The 24,825-nt window shown below is 43.4% G+C and overlaps 1 protein-coding gene across 8 annotated transcripts in view; it reads right to left on the bottom strand.

Moving 5' to 3' along the window:
• Positions 1-1,896: 1,896 nt before the first annotated feature.
• The window catches only part of ZMIZ1 (zinc finger MIZ-type containing 1), a 506,199-nt gene continuing 483,270 nt past the window's right edge, over positions 1,897-24,825 (bottom strand). For 7 of the 8 annotated variants that reach the window (XM_085604895.1, XM_085604940.1, XM_085604876.1 and 4 more), the window contains 2 exons: positions 18,386-18,634; positions 1,897-7,719 (listed from right to left, as the gene is read on the bottom strand). In XM_085604895.1, the coding sequence (XP_085461021.1) occupies positions 7,612-7,719; positions 18,386-18,634 (357 nt within the window). In that variant the 3' untranslated portion in view covers positions 1,897-7,611. The remainder of the gene's footprint in view (positions 7,720-18,385; positions 18,635-24,825) is intronic. The other variant, XM_085604904.1, reaches the window with a different exon arrangement.

The following is a 24,825-nucleotide window of genomic DNA, read 5'->3' as shown; positions in this document are numbered from 1 at the left end:
GCAGGGTATTTGAGTTAGCATTATGCCATTGTGTTGCTGCCGCCTTCTCCATTCTCCTCCCCACCGTGTCCATCCTCTTACTTTCTTTTTCAGGTGGTGGCCCTGTTTTGGAGACTGCACTGGCTCTCCTCCTGGCTGTGGTGACAATAATAGAGTCAGGTACTGTGCTTCCCTGAATATATTTCGGGTCCTTTGAGGAGGGTTTGTACTTTTTCTCTACTGTGGGGGTTACCCCCTTGTTTGAAGCTGGTTCTTTGAACGCTTCTTTGCCTTGGTCCAGGATACTGGGCAGCATAGGCAGGTATGGCGTTCCTCTTGTAGCAGGTGCCAGTGTTTCTAGCAAGACATGTGCCCCCTTTTTCCTCCTTTAAGGGTACTCCAGATTGATGTGCTGCCCTTTTGACAAATGTCATTGTAGAAAGCAGTCATCTGGAGGTGAAGCTTTCGAAGGGTAGCAGCAAATCTTCTTCCAAGCTCTCTGTGTCGAGGTCATTCCATGTATCCTCAACATTTTCAGAGACTTCCTCATCTTCGGGTATGTCTCCATATTCCTCTGGTTCTTCGCCTCGAGGTTCCGGGGTTGGAGGGGAGTTGAAAATACCCTCTTCCTCTCCCTCTGCGTCTTCTACCTCTTCGGCGTCGACGTTGTCCAGTTCGTTCACTGGTGCCTTTGGGATTCGAAAATCCATTAGTGAGGTGTCAACATCCTTTTTCTTTTGCAGGACCGCCGCCATCTCCTCCTCGAGCCTCTTCCTTTCGACCTCGAGAGCCCTCTCGGCGCCTGAAGTCGGGGATTTTCTTTTCTTCCCAAAGTCGACGATCGTCTTCGACGATTGTCTTCGACGGTGTTGTGCTCTTTTTCATGGGTTCGGTGTCGACCCGAGGCTTCGCCGCCTTTTGTGATTTTCCCTCCACGGTGATCTTTGGTTGGGTCCCTTGGGGTTCTTTTAACCGCGGCTGACCCTCGATCGCCTTTTTGGTCGGTGTCGGGGCTGCCTTGTGTGCCTTATGTTCATGGCCCTTTGGTTCCGATGGATTTTTAAGGTGTCTTACCTTTTCTGTCTTCTTTTTCGGGTCTTTCGCCTTCTTCTCGATGTGGATTTTTTCGGTGTCTCCTTCTAGGACCTCGATATACGATCCCTCATGTGTCGACTCCGTTAGTGGTCCATGTTCTTCCTTGAGAAACCTAGGTCTCTCATGGAAGCTTTCTTCAATGTTTGCGATATTGTGGTGTAGTGGGCCTGTATTTGTTTCTGGCGTGTTCTTAACATCTTGGGCAGGAACGCTGTGCAGGCCTCACAGTCCTTGTTCTGGTGATTTTCAGGCAGGCAGAGGTTGCAGACGTTGTGCGGGTCGTGTTGTGCGTATTTGTGGTGGCACTTTCGGCACAATTTAAAGGGGTATTCTCCATGACCCCTACCTCGCCATTTGTGGACCAACTTGGTCATCTTCCTGTCCGAGGTCGATGTTCGATGATATTTCTTCGACAATCTTCTTATTTTGTGAAGTTTTTGGGGAAAATTTGAATTTTCTTCAGCGCTTCCCGTCTTGCTTCCAGACACAACAGCGGAAAAAAGAATCTGAAGATGGCTACCACGTACGGCGACCTCTAGGATACAGTCGGACGTCACACAGGGGACGTACCTGGCACCAAATGGTGGTCGTCAGCGACCAAAACAAGGGAGAAAAAAACCCAAAGACAATTCCGGACCCAACCACTAGAAGGCGGAATAATGCACAGCATGTGAATCCAGAAAATGATTCATGCTGCAAAACTGTCCTTACTAAGAGTTTTTTCCTCCAAATTTTTATTTATAAGTCTTCTGGATATTTCATTGTAAAAGTAAAGTGAAACAGCAACTATCTGCTGTAAAAGAAAAACACACACACTTAACATACAGGTTTCATCTGAATACATATTTATTAGATAAATATTATGTTGTCACATCCAGCTACATACAATTTTGCAAGACTAAAAATCACAATTTGTATTTTCTGACCAGTCTGAAGTATGAAATGATGTCATCGTACATACAATGTACAAAGGAAAGGATATGACCATTTTTTTGCATGTGCTACTTTATTTAGATTGTACCTCGGTGTTTATCGTCTTAATAATTCATTATCTGAGCATGATATCAAAAGTTGTACAAAGTATGAATTTGGTTACAATCTGCTTTTTTTCCAGCTCATTATCATTCCTCATTGTCCCACTTCCATTCTTCATCATTATTTTGTAGCACCTTCAAAATACAAAGGTGAAAGAGAAAGACAGGTACACTTACACCAAATATTACACATATTGATAAAACAAAAAAACTAAAAAACAAAAGTATCTTTTTTTCCACAAAGGGTCCGAGTATATTACACAAGAGAAACAAATGTGGAGATGTCACGAACGCCAGCACATGGAGTTCATTTTCCACGCAGGATGGAGTGGCAAGCTTTTTTTTCCTTCTTTCTTTTTTTTGCAAAATAAAAAACAATGCACATTCCAAGGAAAATGAATGCATTTCTGTTAACATTTCTTTCTTCGTCATTTACATATGTACAGAGCAATGTGTCCCTTGGGTCTCCGCTGCAGACTTTATATTTTTTAAATGTTTTGTCAGCCCGTTGTTTTAAAATCCCTTTACAGCAAAAGAAAAACAAATAGTAAGTATGCAACTTAATCATATTCTATCCAGGAGTGGGGCGGACTTTCCGTAGTGAGAAGGGGAAAGAACATTTACAACAGAAAGAGAACCAAACGTGAACCAGAATTAGAATGGAGTGCTCCCTAAACTCACAATGCAAACATATTTAAACTATTTTGATTACCACTGCCTCCCATCTTTCTTGCTGGCAGTGGACATTTGTAATTAAATCAGTTGGCAGTCACTCTAAAAAAGACTTATCAATCTTAGTCCTGGCAGAGATAGTGTGAGCAACTGCCCACCACCTAAATCCATCAAAGATTCCATTGGACTGAAAGAAAGTGTGTGTTAACCGTCTGATTCATCGGCTCATAATGTAGGTACTATTAACCATCCGATTCATTGGCTCACTATGCAGGTACTATGTGTACCAATGTATGCCCTTCAATGGAGACAGAATATGCCTTTCATCTTGCAGGTGGTGCTCTTGTGTTTTGTATACTGGTTATTCTAGTGTTGCCTGGCACATTCGACCGCTATGGGCAACTTTCTGCTTCCAGTCATCACCAACACTATTTATTCTGAATTCACGTATGTATGTAAATATGTGTGGCTCAAATGCACAGCTTACAGGGCATGCCATTTTTGGAATATATCCTTTTACTTCTCCAACTGCAGTTTTGATCACAGATGGTCTGAACGACAAAATTATTTCTAGAACTAGAGGAGACTTACTCCTGAAGCTCAAATAAGAATGGTTTGTGAATCGTGTCCATGGTGTCTGAAAACTGTCAAAATATCATGCTTCCGTTCCCTGCTTCGCTTCCTTCCTAGTCAATTTGTGATCAAAGAGCTTTATTGCGGTAAAGGTTAAAAACAAAACGGTAATCTGCAAAGCAAGCTCAGCTATTTACATCAGAAGCATAAGAGTGTTGCAGGCTATGTAATTTGCCACAAAATATTATTCAGAGGCTTGGTGTAAATTCTCCAAAAAAAGCTTTATGTCGAAAAGGTATCAATACAAGTACTATCTCAAGATGAGGGCATACTGAAACTATGCTAAGAAAATGAAACAAAGGTAGCACACGACCCAAAAAAGTGTAGAAGGTGCAGGCATCAGACAGTTATGACCCCGCAAGGTTCTCTATAATAGGGGCAACTAAGTGGATCACAGATAGCTGTAGTTAGAAGTGCCAAACGTCAGCGTGCATATGGATGTTTGTAGTATTTCAGCACAATTAAGGCATCCAGGCTTATCTGTGGGACCAAAATAAGAGACCCTGTCATATGAATTGATCCGACCCTACAAGTTAAGGTTGGATTAGGATGGAAAACTAACTAACTAACTCAGGCAAAACTGATGATTTTCAATGAGGCTGCGGTATAATAACAAAAGACACACAATTGATAGACAGAAAAAAAACAATGGATTTGGCCCCAGATCTCTGTACTGGGGTGAATGTATGACATTGTTCTGCATTCTGTCCATCAATTGTTCTTTTTGCGGTATAATAACAGACAATGTATTTGCTTGTTGGAAAACGACCATTAAGTTCACAGTGATCAGTCATGTTCAATCTTGAAGAAAACTAAAATACATAGCAAACTTGCATCCTGATGACAATAATAGTTCATGGAAATTTAACGCCATTTGATTCTGTATGGTCCTCATCATTCTATCACGACCACTGCTTGCATCTGAAGCTAACACTCGAAGTCCCTTTCAATATCAGTTTGATTCTTTTTCCTATATCTGTCTTTTTGAAAGTTACCCTGAACTGCAATTTGAAATTCTGTTTACCAATTTTGGAGAAGAGTGCTCCATAGCCAATTCTACCATGCCCATACACCTTGCCATGAAGGCTGGCTGTTGGATTGAGTTCATTTCTGGAATGCCAACAATCACGCTCCAGCAAGTACCTTTGATGGTCATTTACAAACACATCACTTAAAATTTGCCTCCGATAAAGTGCTTCACTTCTATGCAATCAGACAAAGGGACCATATTTTGTCTGTTTACTCAACCCTAAAAAGAGTTTTCCTGGAGTGTAATATTTTGGCTCCAAAATACCTTTGAGGAAGTACAGAGAATGTTCTCTAGACTAGAAGTGGAAACCCTCAGGATCGCAGGTAACCAATTCCTCCTCTTTGGAGCGTATTCAATCCCAGTAACCGTGTGAAACTCGCAGATATACACTTGGTGAATATAGGTCTTAAACTGACTCAAATTGGTACTTATAATTTGTTGGCAAGTATTGAAAAGAACACATGCTTTCTTATCACTGGCCCAGCTGTGACCCAAGGAAAGGCATGCTTCTACAAGTGTTAGTGTGTCACTAAGCAATACGAAGAAAAGGACTTTCTTTCAGCAGACTGTGATGTGCTGTTCATGGGAAGCCAATATGCACGTGTGGAACCTTTGCTGAGCATATCTTAGATTACACTGCATCTTGGAAGGTTTCGATACAGCTCAGTCACGTAGGACAATTGCAGGTTCACCCGACAGTGTTATAAAATACTTTAAAAATAGTTAACAATGATGGCTTGGTGAAATAGCATCAGAATTTAGTAATACATCAATTGAATGGACCAGAGCAGAATTGGAAATGAATCGCATATAAAGTATCTCCACTCGAGTTTGTGCCAAACTCAATACAGGATCCAGGAATATTTCCCACTGACTGGAGTGAAAAGACCTGTGAAATTGGTCAGAGGGTACTGAAATTTGAAATGTTGTTCTAATGTGCACTGCACATGGCTAGTCTAGAGAACAGTTAAGAAAGCTACAGGCAAAATCAAAGAAGCATTTGCATTCCGTTTGCAGCAGTCAGAGACCAAGTAACTTTATCCTCCCCACTATTATTTATACATTTTTTCAAATGAAGGGTAATATGAGCCCGTGGAGCCGGTCAAATGAATCAAACACATTTTTAAAAACACAGATGAAGTGCCCCCATCCTGCAAAAGGGACTCCAAGTATTTAAAACACCAGCAAAGGTGAACCAAATGAGATCATAAGAACAGTGATTATCGTTATTATTATCAAAGACATTATTAAAATATTCAGAGATTATTTACAATAGCGGGTTATGGTATCTTCTTTAAAAGAACTGACTTTGCATACTGAGCAACACTTTAAAAAAACACAAATAAAGGAAAGGAAAGAAAAAATAAGGCTGGCAACCTTCTTCAGATAGTTTCACCACTACTGCTAACAGAAATGGGGGGAGGAGGTGGAAGCTTACTTAATGATTCCTTCTCGTCCCCAACACTTCCTCACCCGAAAATATAAATGGTGTTACAGATCAATCTCTAAAAACCGTGCAGGTAGAGACCAATAGAGGTCACTTGATTTTTCTTTTTTGTTTTGCTGCGGTCGCTTTTTCATTTATTTTTTTTTAAATAAAAAAATTAATTTACAAATACAACTTTGGTACTTAATTTAAAAAAAAAAAAAAAGCAAATGCCCTAACATGTGCCATCAAATTTACATTGTGAACAAGAAGATGGCAAAGTGAAAATGGAATTTCGAAAAGATTCAAAATCAGCAGCGAAAATCAGCTGGCACTTTAAAGAAAATTAAGTTAAAAACATTTGCTTTAAGGTGGAACAGATTAAAAGATATGTTTTTTCTTGTTTTAGTCTAGACAGGATATTGAAACATGATTGTGAACTGTGCAAAAGGTGGGAGAGGATGTGGTCTAAGAAAACAGGGTTTAGCACCCAGATTGGCACGCATGCACGTTGTCGATATATCAATTGTACATCGTTTATCAAAGGAGGCAAGGGACAGAAACACAGACAGCACGTGGGGCCAGTGAACCAATGGAACACATGCAAGAGATGCCACCGAACAACCATAACAGGCCAAGAAAGGCTTGGTACCTTAGTTCAAAGAGGATCATTGGGATACTCCTAATTTTGTGGTTTATAAAACTCTAGTAGGTAAAATAAAAGACTGGACTGTGTGTACATTAAAAAAAGTAAAATTTTGACTGTCAGGTTAGAATGCCCCATTTTCCAGCTAATAAAATGATAATGAAGATCTTATAGATGTGTTCCTTTCAACACTCCCTTCCTTGCTCCATCTGACCGAGGGAACCAGAAGACTTTCCGGTGGGGAGTGAAAGCAATCCGTATTCTCTCTGCTAGGTCCAAGAATAGCTGAATGGACATTTACGCCAACACTACCTATCTAAGGAAGGACAGAAGGTTTAGAATCTTTAGGCAAAACCAGAGGGATTGTCCGTGGACTAGACTAGACTTAGGCCCGGTAGGATTGCTGCTACTTCCTTTTGAGTTCCTTTCCATTATTTTCGATAGACTGGGTACTGACTGATTTAACTGTGTCCAATCACTTCAACCCCAAGTCTGAAGATGTTCAATGCTGGTGATGGAAATACAGCCAGTCTTATAACTGCACGTCCATCCGATCTCAAAGTCCAACTGATATTTTAGAACCTCTTACTTCGCAAAAGGAAGAACTCTGGTGAGTGGTGGCCAAGGAAGGGGTGGGAAGACATGCCGGAATCCAGGCACAGGGCAGCAGGTCCATCTGTTTCTTCCCAGTTCATGTTTCGCTGGACACCACTGCTTAAAATCCGAACTGTTCTTTTTTCACAATTAAAAAAATCATCGATTTTATATATATATATATATATATGTTTTAATATTTATGTGTTTGTGGCAGAAGGGGTCATATATATATTTATAAAGCTGCGCCACTGTCTTAGCAGGCTGGTTCTGACTCCTTAGGGATAGTCAATACAAAACAAACAAAAAACCTCTACAACATGGTCCATTCCTGTCTCCACGAGCTTTATGGCCAACTGGTGTGGGATGCAGCCCTTCCCATGCCGCCACTCAGTGTCTGTCGGAGGAGTGCGTAGTACTGAGGAGTAGAGGTGTTGGTTCCTCATTGTGTGGCTGTGCAGTGCCACTGACTCAGCCGTGAAAAGACAACACCAGTTTTGTTTCAGTTGTTCTCAAAGAGAGATAGAAGGTCATCATTGCTGTTGGTCGGCAGGTCCGGGGGATCCAGGTAGGAGAGGAGTTCATCAGGATTGGTGAGTTCTGGAAGCAGCTGTAAACAAGAGCATAAGGAAAATTGCAAAGGTTAATGGTGGTGCGTAGAAGTGCAGGTCAACTGAAAGCACATATACACTTGCATTAAAAGGTAGAGAACAACAAAAACAATGGCCAACAAAGACTCCTTAACAATGACTGTTGATACAAAACATATGGCATGTACCCATGATGCTTTAATAAAAGGCGTTACTAAAACCCATCTCTATGAAATGTATTTAATTCACGGCAGAAATATGAAAACGCCAATGGACAGCACCAGAATTCAAACCTGTGAAAGGGAGTTTACACAATGATCTCTGCAAGAGGCAGCTGAAGGATTAGAACCGCCTGACAAGAAAGTCATGAAGGTAACATCATTTGAGGCATTTGATTAATGTTAACATGTATGGACATTAAAAGAACCCTTCCACGGGATGTCATGCTGTTGGTCACAACAAAGATTTGTGAGAGCTATATGTTGTTGCAGCGTAAATAATATATATCTCCTCGTCTGTCTTCTCATATCATACATACACAGATGGCATTCAGATATTTTTGCCATTACCTTCTTTCTCAGTTTACTTCATGACATCCATTTTCAGAATGTCTATCAGAAATTCGGCATTGAATGACATTCTGGCAATTCATGCTGAATAGTCAGCCAAAATCCAGGCGATCCATTTCCTAGCATCCAGTGCCTAATTCGGAACCATCCATTTCCCCAAAATGCTTTTATTCTATACCCACCTGTTTGAAATGTCTTAGTGGGTTTTATTTTCAGCACCACTGCTGAATCTCATGAAATCCACATTTAGTAAGCATCTGCAAAAGTTGCCTCGACTTACTTTTTACACTATCGTGGCCCTTATCAATAGGCTTGCTATGAGCAGATTGAGTTTAACAGCTCTTTAATCTGTCTTTCCAGATATTGGTTCGGATTGTTGGACATGGTTATCTGCATCACCTTGAAAATCCTTTTCAACCTCCCTAGGAACTCTTACATCTCTACCGTCCAATATCAAACTTGCTGGGTGTCCATGCAGAACTGTTCTGCATACAAGTTCTGTGCATTGCTTCACACTTATTTAAGGCGATCCACGGCACTTCTTCAACATACCTCTCAAAACCGATTGCCAGATATACTCCAATCGCAATCTGCTACCACTGAAGTACAACCTTTATGTTAGCCCCAAATCTGCATCCAACACATTCAGATTTCTGTTTTATGGCATGGTCATGACATTCACTTCTCAGCTTTACAAACCACACCTTCAGCAGAGAGAATGTCTTAAGGACCTCAAGGCCTCTCTTCCTTCCATTCTCTCAACACATATTCCTTCTTCAGCCCTATATGCAACCAGCAAACATTTAAACTGTACAAAATTACTTCTGTAAATTACTTTTGGTGAATTTTAGCTTTGTGAAATGACACACCAGGGTCTTCCCCAGCTTCTGTATGACCACAAGAAAAACATTCCTGAAAGTAAGCCGAGCAAATTATCAAACAAATGAAAATCAAGACAACAAATGAACAACTACTGGCAGAAAGACTGAATTTGTAATATTAGTCTTTTTTTTAAATAATTTTTATTCATCAACAAACATAAATTGCAGGCCCCTGAAATCCCAGAGGTACCTGAATATTAGTCTTTTTGATATACCCCTTCCCTTACTTCTGCTCCAACTTGAGATGTAGATTTCCCAGCTAATTCACAAGAACTCCAAGTTCATTTATATAAATGAGGGTTCCTATAAAGAATGTTTATCATATTATATTGAATAAAAATTTCAAGCAAGACACTACAGTTCAAAAGCATCCACCTCAACCATTTCTATATGTCAGAGTTTGGCCACAAAAAGGCAGGTCTCATTATGTCTTGCCTGTGACAGCGCATGTGCTGCATGCGCTCATGCTTGCGGGAGATATTATATAAAAGAATGGGCTTACAGCCCACTCACTGCTTAACATTCATTGCCACTGGCCTTCTATTAGAGCAGTGCGGGCTTCAAATCCTCCTATTCTTTCAGGCTGGAGCATGGACCAACTAGTGATTGCTTCTGCTTGATTGCTGTCCTTCCACTGATGGAGATGTGATTGAAGTACTATTTTAATTTTGTATTTTTCCCTGTCTTCCTTGTTAAACTTTTTGCCATTTGTAGCTATGTTTTACTAAGCCACATGCAGAAATAAATCCTTTTCTCCTGTGAAATGGTTGTTTATTTTGACATCATATGTCATCTGCTTTTATTGTGACAACAGTTGTTATCTGATTCTATTTTCACTAAGACATGGAACAAGGGGGCAATCGCTTTCTTTATGCAATAGCATTGTCTTGTCAATTATTTTCTTTTTCATGCATGGGGAGATGAACTGACTTGCTCACAATCACAGGGGTGCTGTGCCAAGACCGAACAAGCATTTGCAAAGCCAATAAGTCTCGCCTTCGAGGATATTGGCTCTGCCATTAGCTTTTTTTCATGCTGTACAGCATGGGAATTTCCGACTTTGGAAATTATTTGTAGCAATACTGTACAGCAGTATAGCTACTGTGCAGCTTGGCTAAAATAATAATCAAAAAAAGACTATGATGGCAACCAGCACTAATGCACTTAAAAAAACCTGCAAGAGCCCTAGCTTCTTCATAGTGCTTTTTAGGTCTCGGGACCATCCGGTCGGCAGACCGGAAGTCCGGAGATTTAATGTCATTGAGAAGAGGGGCTTGCACCCGCCCCTCTTCGCTCCTGTTCTCCATTGGCTGGCCTCTTAAATGCTGGCCAGCCACTGGAGAAGAGGTCCAGTCACTCCGTTGAAGCCCCGTCTTTTTCGGATCGGGGGGCGTGTTTTTTGCGAGAAGTCTCAGGGAGGAGACAACAGCAAAACACGCCCCCAGATCCGAAAATGAGGCTCCCTTTCTCCGAGGCATTTTCGCTGTGCCTTGGAGAAAGGCGGTGGTGTGCATTTTGCTCTGCCTTGGTTTTTGAAGGTCTCTGGAGCAATGGTGCACCGTTAGTAGGCTCAGACTCGGGCTCGGGTGTAGATGTGTTTTGTCTGGCGGGCAGCTTGTGTTGTAGGCTCGCACTTTTGGGGTTGACCTGGAGATGGGAACAGGACAGCTGGACTACTCTCGTTGGTTTCGAGGTACACAAACCTCTAGGGCGCGGATTGATCAGCATTTTCTGCGACAGGGCTGCCTCATTTCCCCACGTCCTGCAGCAGACCACTGCCAGAACCAGCTAACACACAGCTGCCAGTAACATTAAAGGAATCAAGTACGTTGGTGAGCAGAAGCAGACCCGTCAGCCACAGGACAGACACACAAGACGTGATACTGGTCCAGAGGCACTCTACAACAGAGACCCGCTGCTGCAGCCGGCGCACTGCTTACGGCGTGGCTGGCTCTGGGCGACGGGAGAAACACAGGGGAAATACAGAGGTGCTGGTGGTCTCCCTGTTGGTTGTTCGTTGGCGGGGCTGAGCCGGGTGGGCTCCGGAATGCGCAAGAAGATCTGAAGTCAAGCGGGCACCATTACTCGACCTCCAACGCTCCCTCGGATTTTGGAATGGACTCGGGAGGTTTCCGACCATCCAACCATGCTCAGAGCGGTGTTAGTTTGGCATATGCGGGTCATCATCCAGCAAAAAGCGACGGGTGTCCTGCCCGCCCTGTTTAGAATGCAGTCATGTCTAGGCGACGGGACAGCTGCCACTTTGCGGCACGTGTCCTGTATCCACCAAAATGTAAACGAGGCCTTCTTTTCGCTCTGTGGGTGGCATGCACGCAACACCCATTGGGCTCAGCGGGCTTCAGCCCCCCCCCCCCCCCCGTTATGTGTGTCAGCCCGGCTGAGACAGCCTCGCGGGCTGGCGTCCGTCTAATTGCAGCCGCACCCGAGTACTTCACAGGTCTTTAAAAGACCATTTACTCGGTAATGAGGCTTTTGTTGCGTTTTAGCCCCTTCTTTCAGCCACTCTGCCTATGGCTGGAAGACTAACCCCCCCCCCAAATCTTTTTCAGCCCCCCCCCCGGAATTTGGCTCTGGTTGCCTGCCTGGTGGGTGGTATGTTCCACCCAGCAAGTATATATGATTGGAGTGGAGGCGGGGCCACCGGTGGGAGTGCACGTGAAAACGGGAAGGCGTAAAGGGGTAGAGGGCGGGGGCGAAAGGCCGGGCAGTGGTGTTCTGTGTGACTTTACACCTCTTGCTTTTTCAAGTCCTTTCACTTTCAGAACCCCTTCTGTGTCTTGTTTAACCCGTGGTAGACATGGTCGGTGTATACATGACGTCACGGATGACAGCCGTTTAATCTTTTTTTAATGCTCATGTGGCCCGTGCATACGGTATCCTAGATTCCCTACAGAGTATCACTTAACGTTTGACAAAAATGTCACAGCCTACATCGACGTAACCATACATCAGTGTAACCACTAAATTGCATGGTGCGTAGATGTGTTGGCAAATATATATACCTAACCTGAGATGTGGTGGGCACTGTCGTGGATGTGGTATTTTTTTTTATCGATTTTGTCGATAGTCCGCACATGAGGTCCACCACTCGGTCTCATTCACACTGATGCACTGCGCCTCAGTCTGCAAAATGTGAACCCGGGTGACGTATTTATACCCTTTCCACTTGTGCAAGGCTCGTGATAGTGTTGCTTTCGGCTCCCAAATCCAGACCAATAAAATTGTGTATTGTTGTGAGTAAATGTTTACTTGCCTGTACAGGATAATGCATTTTCCATGTTCAAGGCAAGCAACGCGAATAGCACGTTCGAAGGTCAGGTTTTAAATTCTCCCTAGGGTGTTTGCGTTGTCTGCTGTGGAAATTAGCGTTTTATTATAATTTACAAAAAATGTTGGCTTTGTCTTTTGCATAGCACAACAGCTCCCTGTGCTTCAACCCACTGAAATGTCAAAACCTAGCGCTCATGGAAAAATGAGCATGCCTGATATTAGGTGCTATATTTAAAGAAAACGGCTAGAGCTTTTAAAGCCGGGAGAGAGTAAACCCATTGCAATCATTAAACAATAGCTCATCGGCCCCCTCCTTCCCCCCCCCAAAGTGCAAAATCTGCCGCTGTGTAAATAAACGCGATGGGTTCGACTAGAATATGGACAAGTTTTACATTTAAAAAAAAATCTAAGCAGACCAAACCCTCGAGAGAAAGTGAATAAAGGACTTCCACTGCACGTTGAAAAGCCAACTTCGGCTCCTACCAGAGACAGGAGGGAGAAGAGGGCAAGCGGGTGAGACAGACATTTAAAGAGGCACCGCTTTTAACTGCATGTCTGCTGGTACCTTTTGAACCCTTGTGAGAAACCTGAAGCCTGCGCATACTTTGAAAGGATGGCCCTTTAACTTGTGTTCATTCCCTCGTAACCCCGACAGCTGGTCTGCTCTACATTCCACTGACAGCATGGGAGGGAGCAGCCTGGAAGTGGCTCATATGGACACGGCTTTGCACCCCCGCCCTCTGTCACGTGTGTGAGCCTTGCCTCTGCATAAGAAGCTGCCATGGAAACCAAACAAGGATGCCTCCTCTATTTACCAAACCATGTTCGGAGCAGCGTCTGGCAAGTTATTCTAATAAAAAACAGGATATATTTTGCTCTCAGATTTAGGATCTGCCTCCCTTCAAATTATACTTCACTTCCTGTTGTAAAAAAAATAATTACTCATGAAATCGTAATCTTCATAGAGCCTGTTGAGGGGTTTGTCAGTTGATCCAGAAAAAAGTAAATATGTGTTAAATTATGAGGTTACTGTGTGGCTGTGTGGGGGTGGCTCTGTGTGGGGGTGGCTCTGTGTGTGTGTGGCTCTGTGTGTGTGGCTCTGTGTGTGGGGGGTGGCTATGTGTGTGTGTGGGTAGCTCGGTGTGTGTGGGGGAGGGTCTGTGTGTGTGTGGGGGAGGGTCTGTGTGTGTGTGGGTGGCTCTGTGTGTGTGGCTCTGTGTGTGTGTGTGACTTTTTTGGTAGGTGGCTCTATGCGTGGTGGGTCTGTCTGTGTGTGGGTAACTGTGTGTGTGTAGGTGGCTCTGTGGGTGGCTCTATGTGAGTGGCTCTGGGTGTGTGGCTCTGGGTGTGGGTGCAAATGCAATAGGTCTCGCATTTGAGAGTGATTAAGCTATTGACATTGTAAATAACAATTCCGTTTCTTTAAATGTTTTAAAAACAAAAACATAAACAAAAAGAATGTCATGAGCAATGACAATAGCTCTAACTTTAACAATGCCGAGACCATTGCATTGTAAATGCTTGTTAAAATTAGTTTTAGCCACACTGCAAAGCATCTGCACTGTTGTACAGCACGGCTACAAAACATGGCCAATGACAGTAGCTCTCATAGCCGAGACCTATCGACTTTGCCAAAGCTCGTTTTGAGCTATTAGCAAGCAATTTTAGGGTACATGGTTTATTAAAAAAAGAAACAAGTGGGCACCATCAAGAAACAGCAAATAGAAAATCATCACAAATCCTGCTTAAATTGCACTTTTAATTGTTACAACCCATGTAATGATGTTTTGCTAAGAAAGTGTCTGAAAAACAAAATACATCACTACTGCTGAAAATTTACATATGTAAGTATAAATCACAGGAAGGTCACAAATCTCTTGCTATTTTATTTGCACACATTATCATTCTTCTGAGAGAGAAACACTTTCACATTATAGGGAACTGGGTAAAAGCTGTTGGGGTTGTAGAGTGTTTTTTTCCAAGCGTCCTATTAAGTTGTCTCCTTCTAAACACAGATTCATCAGCCACATAGTAGGGTTGGAGCAATTCCTTTAGAAGAATTGCTTGTTAATACGAGACATTATTCATGAAACTTCAATAAGAGAAGGCATAAAGAATGAGGAAAGGAGTAAGAAAGGGTTTCAAATGTTGCAGCTTTTGATGAACCCATAAATTACACACAGTTTTTAAAGTCACCAGAGAAGACGGTTAAACTTAAACAAACAAAAACAACAAAAATACAACCCTAACGTTGGTTTTAAGGCTACTATTCCTTTATCCACTCCTTTCAATGGGATATTTCTGGTTGGCAGTAGGTGCTTAATACAAACCAGATATGGTATTTTGTAGATTGCTAACAGACAGCGTCAGCCAAGTTGATGCCCCGCAAAGCACTGGAAACGAAGGGTCCCAGGTACAGTGGAGAAGCTGGTGTGGCAGGGAAGGGATGTTTACTCTCATAGTTTGTAAGCAAGGATCCAGGAGCAAAGGACAACAGTCATAACCACAGGGATTGAGGAAACCCAACATTCTGTGCAAACATGCACCCAACCATCTCTATGTACACAATACGCTCTGTCCATGGACTCCTGGTCCCACCCACAGCAAGCATGTAACTTAACAAGCTGCGCTCAACATACAGTCTATAGACGGCTAGGTTGTTAAGATGAATTGTTTTCATTCTAATTAGGGAAAGACTATGAGGTTGTTGCTTTCCAGGAGGGCTGGTAAAAAGGACGATACCCCTGTCTATTAGCAGCCATCAATACTTCAGGCATCCTACAGCCTGATGTAGGAGGGCAGTGACCACTCTCTACTATCAGTAGTGGTATAGCGGACATGACCTTGCTTTAAATTATGCTCCAATGTCTAATGTCAAGCAAAGTCACAGGGCACATCCAACGGACTCGCTATTTGTCAATTACACTCTTAGACAAACAGAACAGAAAAAAAAGAACAACAAGCCTGGACGACAAAGCTTTTCCAAGCCAGGCTATGACTTCAGTCACTACAATAATGAACAATTAAAGTTACTTCAAAGTTGCAGAAGATAGAACGTGGTGTGGGCCAAGCCTCTACAGGGAGACTTGGGCAAATATGTGGTCAAAAAGCAGCATGATACATTCTCTTGCAAGGCAGTGTCAGCAGTCCTTTCTGGCAAGAGTCTGGTGCATAAATATTTTCTAGTCCCTTCCTGAATAGACATGTCAAATATGAATTGCAGAAATTAGGGGGGTGCAAAATCCACCTAATTCACTTTAGAATAATAATGCGAAATTTTGGCAATACTAAACAAAATGCAAATCCATCATTTCACACCATATTTTAGCATGAAATGTGTCTTCACATCTTTTTGAGTCAAGAGGATACATTCAAACAAAACACCCTGAACATCCATTCTCGCTCTGTTGTTCCTATGTGTTCACGGTGATTTGTTACTGCAAATGGCGTATAATTATGCAAAGTGGCATAATGGCATAATTATGGGAATTTTACATAACAAGTGTAACATAATTGTGTTAGCGCAATTTAAATTTTGCCCAAGGCTGGCGGAAATAGTTGTCAAGGACTGATGGGAAAAAAAGCTCTGCCCCTTATGTTCAGAGAGAGCATATTGGCTCCAGTGTGATCCAGTGTTTGAAAAGTGTTGTGGTCTGTTGACAGACTGATGCAATAAGAAGAACACCCACGCTGTGACGGCATATTAAAGTAGACATGTGTGCACTTAGCAACCACACATATTAATTCAAACTCACATGGTGTGACCAAAGCAACCAATTCACAAATGTACAGAGACTCCTAAACGACGTGTCACCAAATAAACCAATGAATATACAATCGTGCCAAAGCTACCAGCCTACTTATACATTGATCTGCTGATGTTACTAAGCAACATATGAACTGTGCTGCCAAAGCAAAGAGCTCACATGGTCACTGTGTCACAAACGGACCTGTCCACTTATGCACGGTAACACCAACAGCATCACACACCGTATGCACTGTTATTGGCCATGTACTCAGTGCTCCATGGCAGTGCTTAACTTGTAAAAACACATAAGTGCCAGAGACCACTATATGTTGCACCACTCATTGCCCTTGCCAGCGCTGCCAATGACAGTACCAACACAACTACTAACCATCATACTCCTACAAGCATGACAATTCAGACTATTACAGGTCCCCAAAGCTTTAAGAATAGCATGGGAGGCAGGCATTAGTAATTTTAAATGTTGGATGAGTTAACAAACAGCTGTTGTCAGTGGCGGCTGGCATGTACAGACGGTGGTGAAGTGGGGGCACAAAAAAAAAAGTAATAATAAAATAGATTTACATTCCTTGCTGTGTGATGTCCTTCTCCCTCGGGTGACTTCTCAAAGCTCCGTACCAAGGAAACTGCATTACCCAATCCTGGCACTGCTCTCTCAGCAGGAGAGGAGTGCCAGAATTGGAGGGATCAGCCTCATCCAGCACTCTCAAGAGCACTGGAGAACTGCGCTTTCTCTAACCCAGCTATCTAAGACAGCTTGGTTAGAGAAGTTTTAAATGTGCATGTCTGGCTGGTCATCACAAGACAACCAGCCAAAGAGACACTCACATTTTAAACTTTAGCGCACAGCTCCCTGCTGCTACCAATCAGCAGCGATAGCCCCACCCTGTCCTGAAAGTTCGGGGAGGGTTGCTGAAAAACAAAATGGAGGAGCCGCCCCTGGTTGTTTTGCTCAACGCTAAATTAAACAAACAGCGCCACCATGGGGCAGACTGTTATAAGTGCCGGTGCTGACAATTAACTGCTGGTGCAGAGCACTGGAAACCACTGGCTCAAATTAAGCACTGCTCCATGGTAACTCTTTTTAATGTGCTGTGTATCATTAGAAAATAGGGCGACAATCCTTATCACGCAATAATATGCTTTGACACTATCAAAAAAGTTGACGTGATTTCAGAACAAGGCATACCAAACATATTTTATGGAATCCTATAGAACAAATTCTTTCTAATAATTATTCACAGTAACGAATGCTTCTTAGCCTTTCGTCAAGGGCTTAACATCACAACAAACAGAATGTGTATTAATCTGAGCACATTCATGCATAAAGACAGAGGACTATTAAAGTGAATAAAGTGTCTGACTTCAGAGTGGTATTTCGCAGAAGAGGATAAACGGCATTGGCAGATGTAGGTACGCTCACTATCTTAGTCCGTACATGAAAGTGGCTGCTCAATTAACGAGGGGCCTTACAAATGTCCGATTCTTCCTACAATCCCATAACTGACCAATCTTAACAGCAATGATACTGCGAAACTTAAGTATGCTCCAGCTACATAGGAGCTTTTAATCAGACTCTGCAATGTACTGTACTGTACTTTTAGGAAAATATTAAATCCCCTCACTCAAGTCTTAAGTGACGCACCTGCTAGGAATAGGAGATAACTCAATCTAACATCACTGCAGGGTCACAGTTATTTGAGTTGCCAAACTCCTGATGCAAAACAGCACATTAATATTAGCACTAGAAAGCTGAATAAAAGTGTTGCCAAAGAAGAAGAGGAATAATTCCCATTCATGATAGAATTCTTTAAATTCAGAGGCACCTCAACTTTAAAGGTATAGACAGGTGCATACATGCCTCATGCAACTGGAGAAAGGGAAGGAGATCAGAAATAATCTTATTAGAAGGCTTTCGGTGTGATTGATCCAATAATTTGTACAATAAACACGGAAATTCAACCTTTGTTAAGACTTTTCTGTTTTATATATCATTATCAAGAAGGATGCCTAAGCTTTTTGCAGGTTGTGCAGATGCTTACAAAACGCTGCTGGATGATCATCTCGCCTTCAATGCAGATGTACCCACAACCCCAATTCCCACCTCCCACAACTGCCCCTCTTCAAGAGACCAAAAGAACATTCTCAGGCAGGCAGAGAGTGGTTATGAGAAACTTACATCCAGCGAGGGTTCCGTCATGTCGGGCGCTCCCTGTCCTCCCGCCTGACCATGTAAGGCCGAGGCGGGGTGAAAGGTCAGGTCACCGTGTGGATGGTTGCTAGGAGCGGCCTGTGGCGGCTGCCGGGACAGCTGTGTAGGACCACTGGGATGTAATGGCTGCCCTGACTGGCTGCTGGGGTGGTGGTGTGCATGCAAACCTTGCTGCAGGGAACTATGTAACTGATCAGAGCTGCCAGGATGAGGCATCTGCGAAGGAGGAAAAAAGCAGGAAAGAAAGTGAGGCCACACGATGTCCGAAGAAAAATTAATACACCCTTTGCGGATTTTCTATAGGAATAAAGAGATGGTATCACAGATAAGCGAGAAAAAGATCATTCCCATCCTTACTGGTGATATCATATTGTCTCTTCAAACTCTTCAAAAGCAGTGGGCATTGTCCATCCAGGAACTATTTAAAGTCCTTCTCGTTCACCCAAGGCCTTTTCTAAAGAAAATGTGGTCAAAAGGTTTACTTCTACTTTCTACTGGTTCATGTATTGGGCACTCTACCAATGCTAGGATCACAAAAAACATGTCTTGCATCCTCCACATCGTTCAAGGGAAATCCTTTTAAGGGAACATGAAGTGTTTGTCTACATACTTCCCTGCGTAGTTCCAGCAACATAACTGGGTATGCTGAACAAGCTTCCAGTCCGTGCTACTCCTTTTAAATGAAGACCACAATTCAGACTAAACCAACTTCATGTTCAAGGGAATGTGTTTAAGTATGCAGAATAAATAGCATGGACGCTGGAGCGTCACACTGCACATGTGATAGCCCTAGTTATTAGACCCACTAACATGTTTAAAATTGAAATCTCGCTCAATACGTCTCACAAATAATGTGCACCACATAGAAGATCCTTTCCCAACCATCATTTTAGTAGTAGTTTGTCTTCCTCTACCCCGTTAGTTTGGAGACAATGATACAACGTGGTAAACTTAAATGAAAATAATTTACAGGCCCAGCACAAAAAAAGTCTTTGGAGTGGAGCTCTTGATTTCTGAACACCCACCATTATGCAATGTGCCATAAACTGAAAATATCAGTTTAAGAAATCAGTGGTAGCAACCTTCCCATCTTTCATTTCTCTCAACATTAATCATGGCTAATATAAAATAAAGGATAAAGTAATATAGAAACACACATTTCTGCAAGGCTTTTTCTGAGGACTTGGACAGCCCGTGGAGAAAACCAATGTCATTAAGACAACGCCTGTAAAAAAAAAAGCCAACTCAGCATCATTCAAGGTCTCTCTGTTGATTACTTCACAGATTTTGATCTTAAAAATGATGTACATGTGATACTTTGTATCTCACATACTGTACGGGGATGGTACAAAAAAGAATAGAAAGGATGCGAGGGACTGGGAAGCACTGCTGTGTTAAGACGAGAATCCTAACTCACCCTAGGGCAGAGGTCTTCAAACTGTAGGGTGCGCACCGGGGGTGGGGTCGTGGATGGGTTCCCAGGGGGGCGCAAATGCCTCTGCAATTGCATGTAAATGAAGATGGCCTGGAAGTGCGGCGATGTACATTTGCTGCATTTCCAGGCTGTCTTCATTTACTTTGAGCCCTTGTGAGAACTGTGATCAGAGTGCCGTGGGGGTGGGGGTGAGGAAGTGTGCTGGCAGGGTCAAAAAGGTTGCTAAAAAAAAACACAATAATTTGCAATGCAATAGATCTGGCATTTGTGAGAGTTAGAGCTATTGCATTGTAAATGATGTTTCATGACGAATTGCTGAAAACAAAAGACATTTATATATTTTTATTTTTGCCCCATTTCAATTACTGACCTATATGACGATGGCTCAAGAATGCATTTATGATGGCTCAAGAATGTATTTAACTAACATCCTGATTACAGCAAGAGTACCAAAATAAGTGCTTCAAAACCCATTGAATATCATTGAGTTAACCCCTTTAGTGCCCGCCCCTTTCCCCGCCCTGTGCCGGCCGTTGTATTAGCGGGCAGGGTTTATGACGAGCTGGTCTCGTCATGGGCACAGCGCAACCGCGGCCCAGGACGAGACCAGCTCGTCATGGGCATTGAAGAGGTTAACAACTGGCTGTATTTATTGTGATGCATAAACATCAATAGTTAGGCCTTTAATACAGAAATTTCCATAGTCCCGAATCTTGTGGAAGCTGTTTTTTTCTGCTTGAATCATGATTATAAGTAAGGCTCCCGGTTTTCCGTTTAAACGGATTTTCACATATAAATACAGACGGAAAACTTTAATTTCTTTGCCTGTATTTATAAATAGAAACGGAAAAATACTTACTAACCAGCTTTATGGTGGGCGCACAGGGGTTAGGAAAGGAAAGCTGAAACTGCTACTGCGATGTCCTGCATATTATTTTCCCCTCTAAATCACTCCGCCCTCCTGAGTCTGGGCTGAGCACTCTGCTGTCAAGTGAGACTGATCTGTTAATGAGCGAGCCGCTCTACCTCCCAGACAGCAGCAGGCCGAGAGCGCTTATTGGCCTTTATCAATACATCACACACGTATTGAATATGCCACGGGGTTAATTGCCCCCCCAGACATCCTGTTAACACCATGACGCTCGTCATCTGTTGTCTCACTATCAGCTCGTAGGATCTGCCTGTCTGGCGGCATAGTTTAAAGTTCAAAGAAATAGGCAAGCAACAGCACAGTGATGTTTTCATTGTCTCGAAGTAGTGGTAAAACTGCACGATGTGGTGGTGGTGGTGGTGGTGAAGGAGTCAGTGCAGCTCAATTTCTTTGTCAATCTACAATAAAAATGAAGGCCCCATCAAGAGAGCTCGTTTAAGGAGGGCCTGGCACCTCAGCGAGGTTATGGCTTCGTTTACCTCCACATCCCAAAATGAGTATGAAACCAGTGTATTGGGAGTTGGTGTGAAGGGGGGGGGGGGGGAGGCTTAGCTTCCTTTAGTGCCTGTGGCACATTTGCTACGCCATTCTCCACCACTAAGCAGCTTCAGTAAAGAAAGACATATTGGGCGGTGTCCGCCACTTGGACTCAGAGCACCTGTGGATTGAACCCCGAGGACGGCAGCGACGCATCTTAAATAAAAGTTCACGTGAACATCTGGGCGTCTGAGATACAACAGCGCCTGGTTCACAGCTACAACCCAGAGCCAGTGAACCACCCGACTTGCCTTGTCATCACTGCTGTGGGAGAAACATGAAGAAATCAGGAAACTAAGAGCCCTGTTTAAGTTCCTTGATTTTCACTCAGCTTTATTTTCTTAGCCGCACAGCAGGAATTAAGTTACTTCTATGGGGCTAAGAGTAACCCTGTGATGGCAAAAGGATTGTGATGTCACCTTCACTACCCATAGCACTGGGGTGAATTAACAACCATGGATGTGAATATACAGGCTCAAGTCTCTGGTTTGGCTCACCATCCCATGATTCTGGCCAAATCCTTTAATTTCCCAGTGTCTGTAAAAATGAAAATGACCTTGTGTAATCAAACTGTTGCTCATGTAAAGCACTTCAGTACCTTTGGTGCAAAGTCACACTATAAAAAAACGGCAAAAAGTGTGCATTGTCTATTAAAATAAATGTGAAAAATACTAGCTGCAGCGTCTTCTTTTGCTTGCCACAAAAATAAATGCGGATAAATGCAGAAAAAATGATAAAAAAACAAATATGGATAAATACAGACGGAAATGTGAAAAACATAAATACCATAAAACCGGGAGCCCTAATTATAAGATATGCGGTAATTACAGAACCAAACAGTGTTGGTAAGGAATATGCTACTTACCAGTATGCATCTGTTCTTGGCATGTAGAGCTGCAGAGTTGTACACTTAGCATAGATCGCCATCTGGTGTTGGGCCCGGATGTTTGCAGTTTGTTTTTCTTCTTGGACAGTCTTTGGAAGTCACGAGTTTAGTGACTCCTCCTTCGGTCCGTACTGCGCATGGGCTTCGGCTCCATCCTCAGATTGTTTTTCGCCAACAGGGAAATGATGGAGCTTGGTAATCACAGTGAGAAACCCATGTGTGTAGTATCTAAATAAGATGTACTGGAACGGATACAGGTAGCCGGGGAGGCGGGTGGGCGTGTACAACTCTGCAGCTCTACATGCCAAGAACAGATGCATACTGGTAAGTAGCATATTCCGTTCGAGGCATATGAGCTGCAGATTGTACACTTAGCATAGATTATATAGCAGTACCCAACCTTAGCGGCGACCACCGGTATCCGTTGCAGCTGTTTGAAATAGTGTTTTTAGTACAGCCTGGCCCACCCTAGCTTGCTGCTGGGAATGCACATCTACACAGTAGTGTTTTGTGAATGTGTGCGGTGTAGACCATGTGGCTGCCTTGCATATGTCATCTAAGGGTATATTCCCTAGAAAAGCCATAGAAGCCCCTAACTTTCTTGTAGAGTGGGCTTTAGGGGGAACAGATAATGTTCTCTTTGCCTTCTGATAGCAAATTTGTATGCATTTTACAATCCACCTAGCTATCCCCGATTTTGAGATGGGGTTGCCTTTATGTGGTGGAGAAAAGGAAACGAACAACTGTTTGGTCTTCCTGAAGGGTTGCGTTCTTTGTATGTAATATAGCAACGCTCTTTTCACATCTAGTGTGTGTAAGGCCCTTTCCGCAACAGATTGGGGTTGCGAAAAGAAGACAGGTAATTCCACTGATTGATTGAGGTGGAAGGGGGTAATGACTTTGGGCAGGAACTTCGGATTAGTTCGAAGTATGACCTTGCTGTGATGCATTTGTATGTAAGGTTCCTGTATGGTGAACGCTTGTATTTCACCAACCCTTCTAAGGGAAGTGATAGCTACAAGGAAAGCTGTTTTCCAGGTGAGAAATTGTAGCTCACATTTGTGCATTGGTTCGAAGGGCGGACCCATTAGTCGTGTAAGGACCAAATTTAGATTCCATACAGGGGAGGGTGGTGCCCTGGGAGGAATTACTCGTTTAAGGCCTTCCATGAAGGCTTTAATAGCGGGCACTCTGAAGAGTGACAAATGCTGTCTGTTTTGTAGATAGGCAGCGATCGCTGCTAGGTGTAGGCGTATGGATGAATACGCCAGGTTACACCTGTGAAGATGGAGCAGATAGCATATGATGTGTTGTATGGATGCATCTAGAGGGTTGATTGTATTGTTACGGCAGTACATTACAAATCTTTTCCACTTTGCGGCATAGCATGCTCTAGTGGTAGGACGTCTGGCTTCCATGATGATGTTCATGCAATCAGGGGGAAGGTTAAGGTACCCGAATTCTAAGATTTCAGGAGCCAGATCGCCAGGTTGAGCTGAGCTGGGTCCGGGTGCCTGATTTCTCCATGGTTCTGGGTTAGGAGGCATGGGGAAAGGTGCAGTTTTTGATGTGGTACCACTGATAGTTGTAGTAGCGTGGTGTACCACGGCTGTCTGGCCCACGTCGGAGCTACCAGAATGAGTGTGAGGGAGTGCTGTTGTAGTTTCCTGACCACTAATGGAATTAGTGGGAGAGGTGGAAAGGCGTATGCAAATCTGCCTGACCAGTTCATCCATATCGCATTGCCCTTGGACAATGGGTGTGGGTATCTGGCGGCGAAGCTTGGGCATTTTTTGTTTTCGTGGGTGGCGAAGAGGTCTATTTGAGGATGCCCCCACTGTTGGAAGAATGGGTGAAGAACTTGTGGATGCAGTTCCCATTCGTGTAGTTGTTGAGTCTGTCTGCTGAGCAGATCTGCTATGGTGTTTTGTACGCCTGGAACATGTTGTGCCAGGAGAAAAATGTTTTGGGGAATTGCCCATCTCCATATGCTCTGGGCTAAGCGGGAGAGCTGGGGAGAGTGTGTCCCCCCCTGTTTCTGTATATAATACATCGCAGTCATGTTGTCTGTGCGAATGAGGACTGCTTTGCCTGAAATCTGCTTTTGGAAAGATTTTAGGGCTAGAAAGATCGCCAAGAGCTCCAGATGGTTGATGTGGAGCGATTTTTGCTGTGGCGTCCATAGACCTTGCATTGTGAGGTGTAAGAGGTGCGCTCCCCAGCCGGAGAGCGATGCGTCCGCTGTTAGAGTCACTTGGGGAACCGGGTCCAGGAACGGCCGTCCCTTGGAAAGGTTTGTGGTGTTCCACCACTGCAGAGAGTGATGTGTGCGGCCGTCCACCAACACCAGATCCGTCAGCTGACCCTGGGCCTGGTTCCACTGTTGTGCTAGGCACTCCTGAAGTGGACGCATGTGGAGTCTTGCATGGGGCACTATGAAGATGCAAGACGCCATCATCCCTATGAGCTTCATAAACACTCTTGCTGGTAGAGAGTGTTGAGGAAGGAATATTTTGCGTAAGGCTAGAATGCTTGTGATTCTGGCTGAGTTTGGATAGGCAATACCTTTTGAGGTGTCTATGGTGGCCCCGAGATATTGCTTTGTGTGAGATGGTATG

Source organism: Triturus cristatus, chromosome 1_2, assembly GCF_964204655.1.
Source record: "Triturus cristatus chromosome 1_2, aTriCri1.1, whole genome shotgun sequence".
In the NCBI taxonomy this organism is placed as follows: domain Eukaryota; kingdom Metazoa; phylum Chordata; class Amphibia; order Caudata; family Salamandridae; genus Triturus; species Triturus cristatus.
The sequence above is the reverse complement of the archived record's forward strand: the minus strand, read 5'-3'. Positions and strand labels throughout refer to the sequence as shown.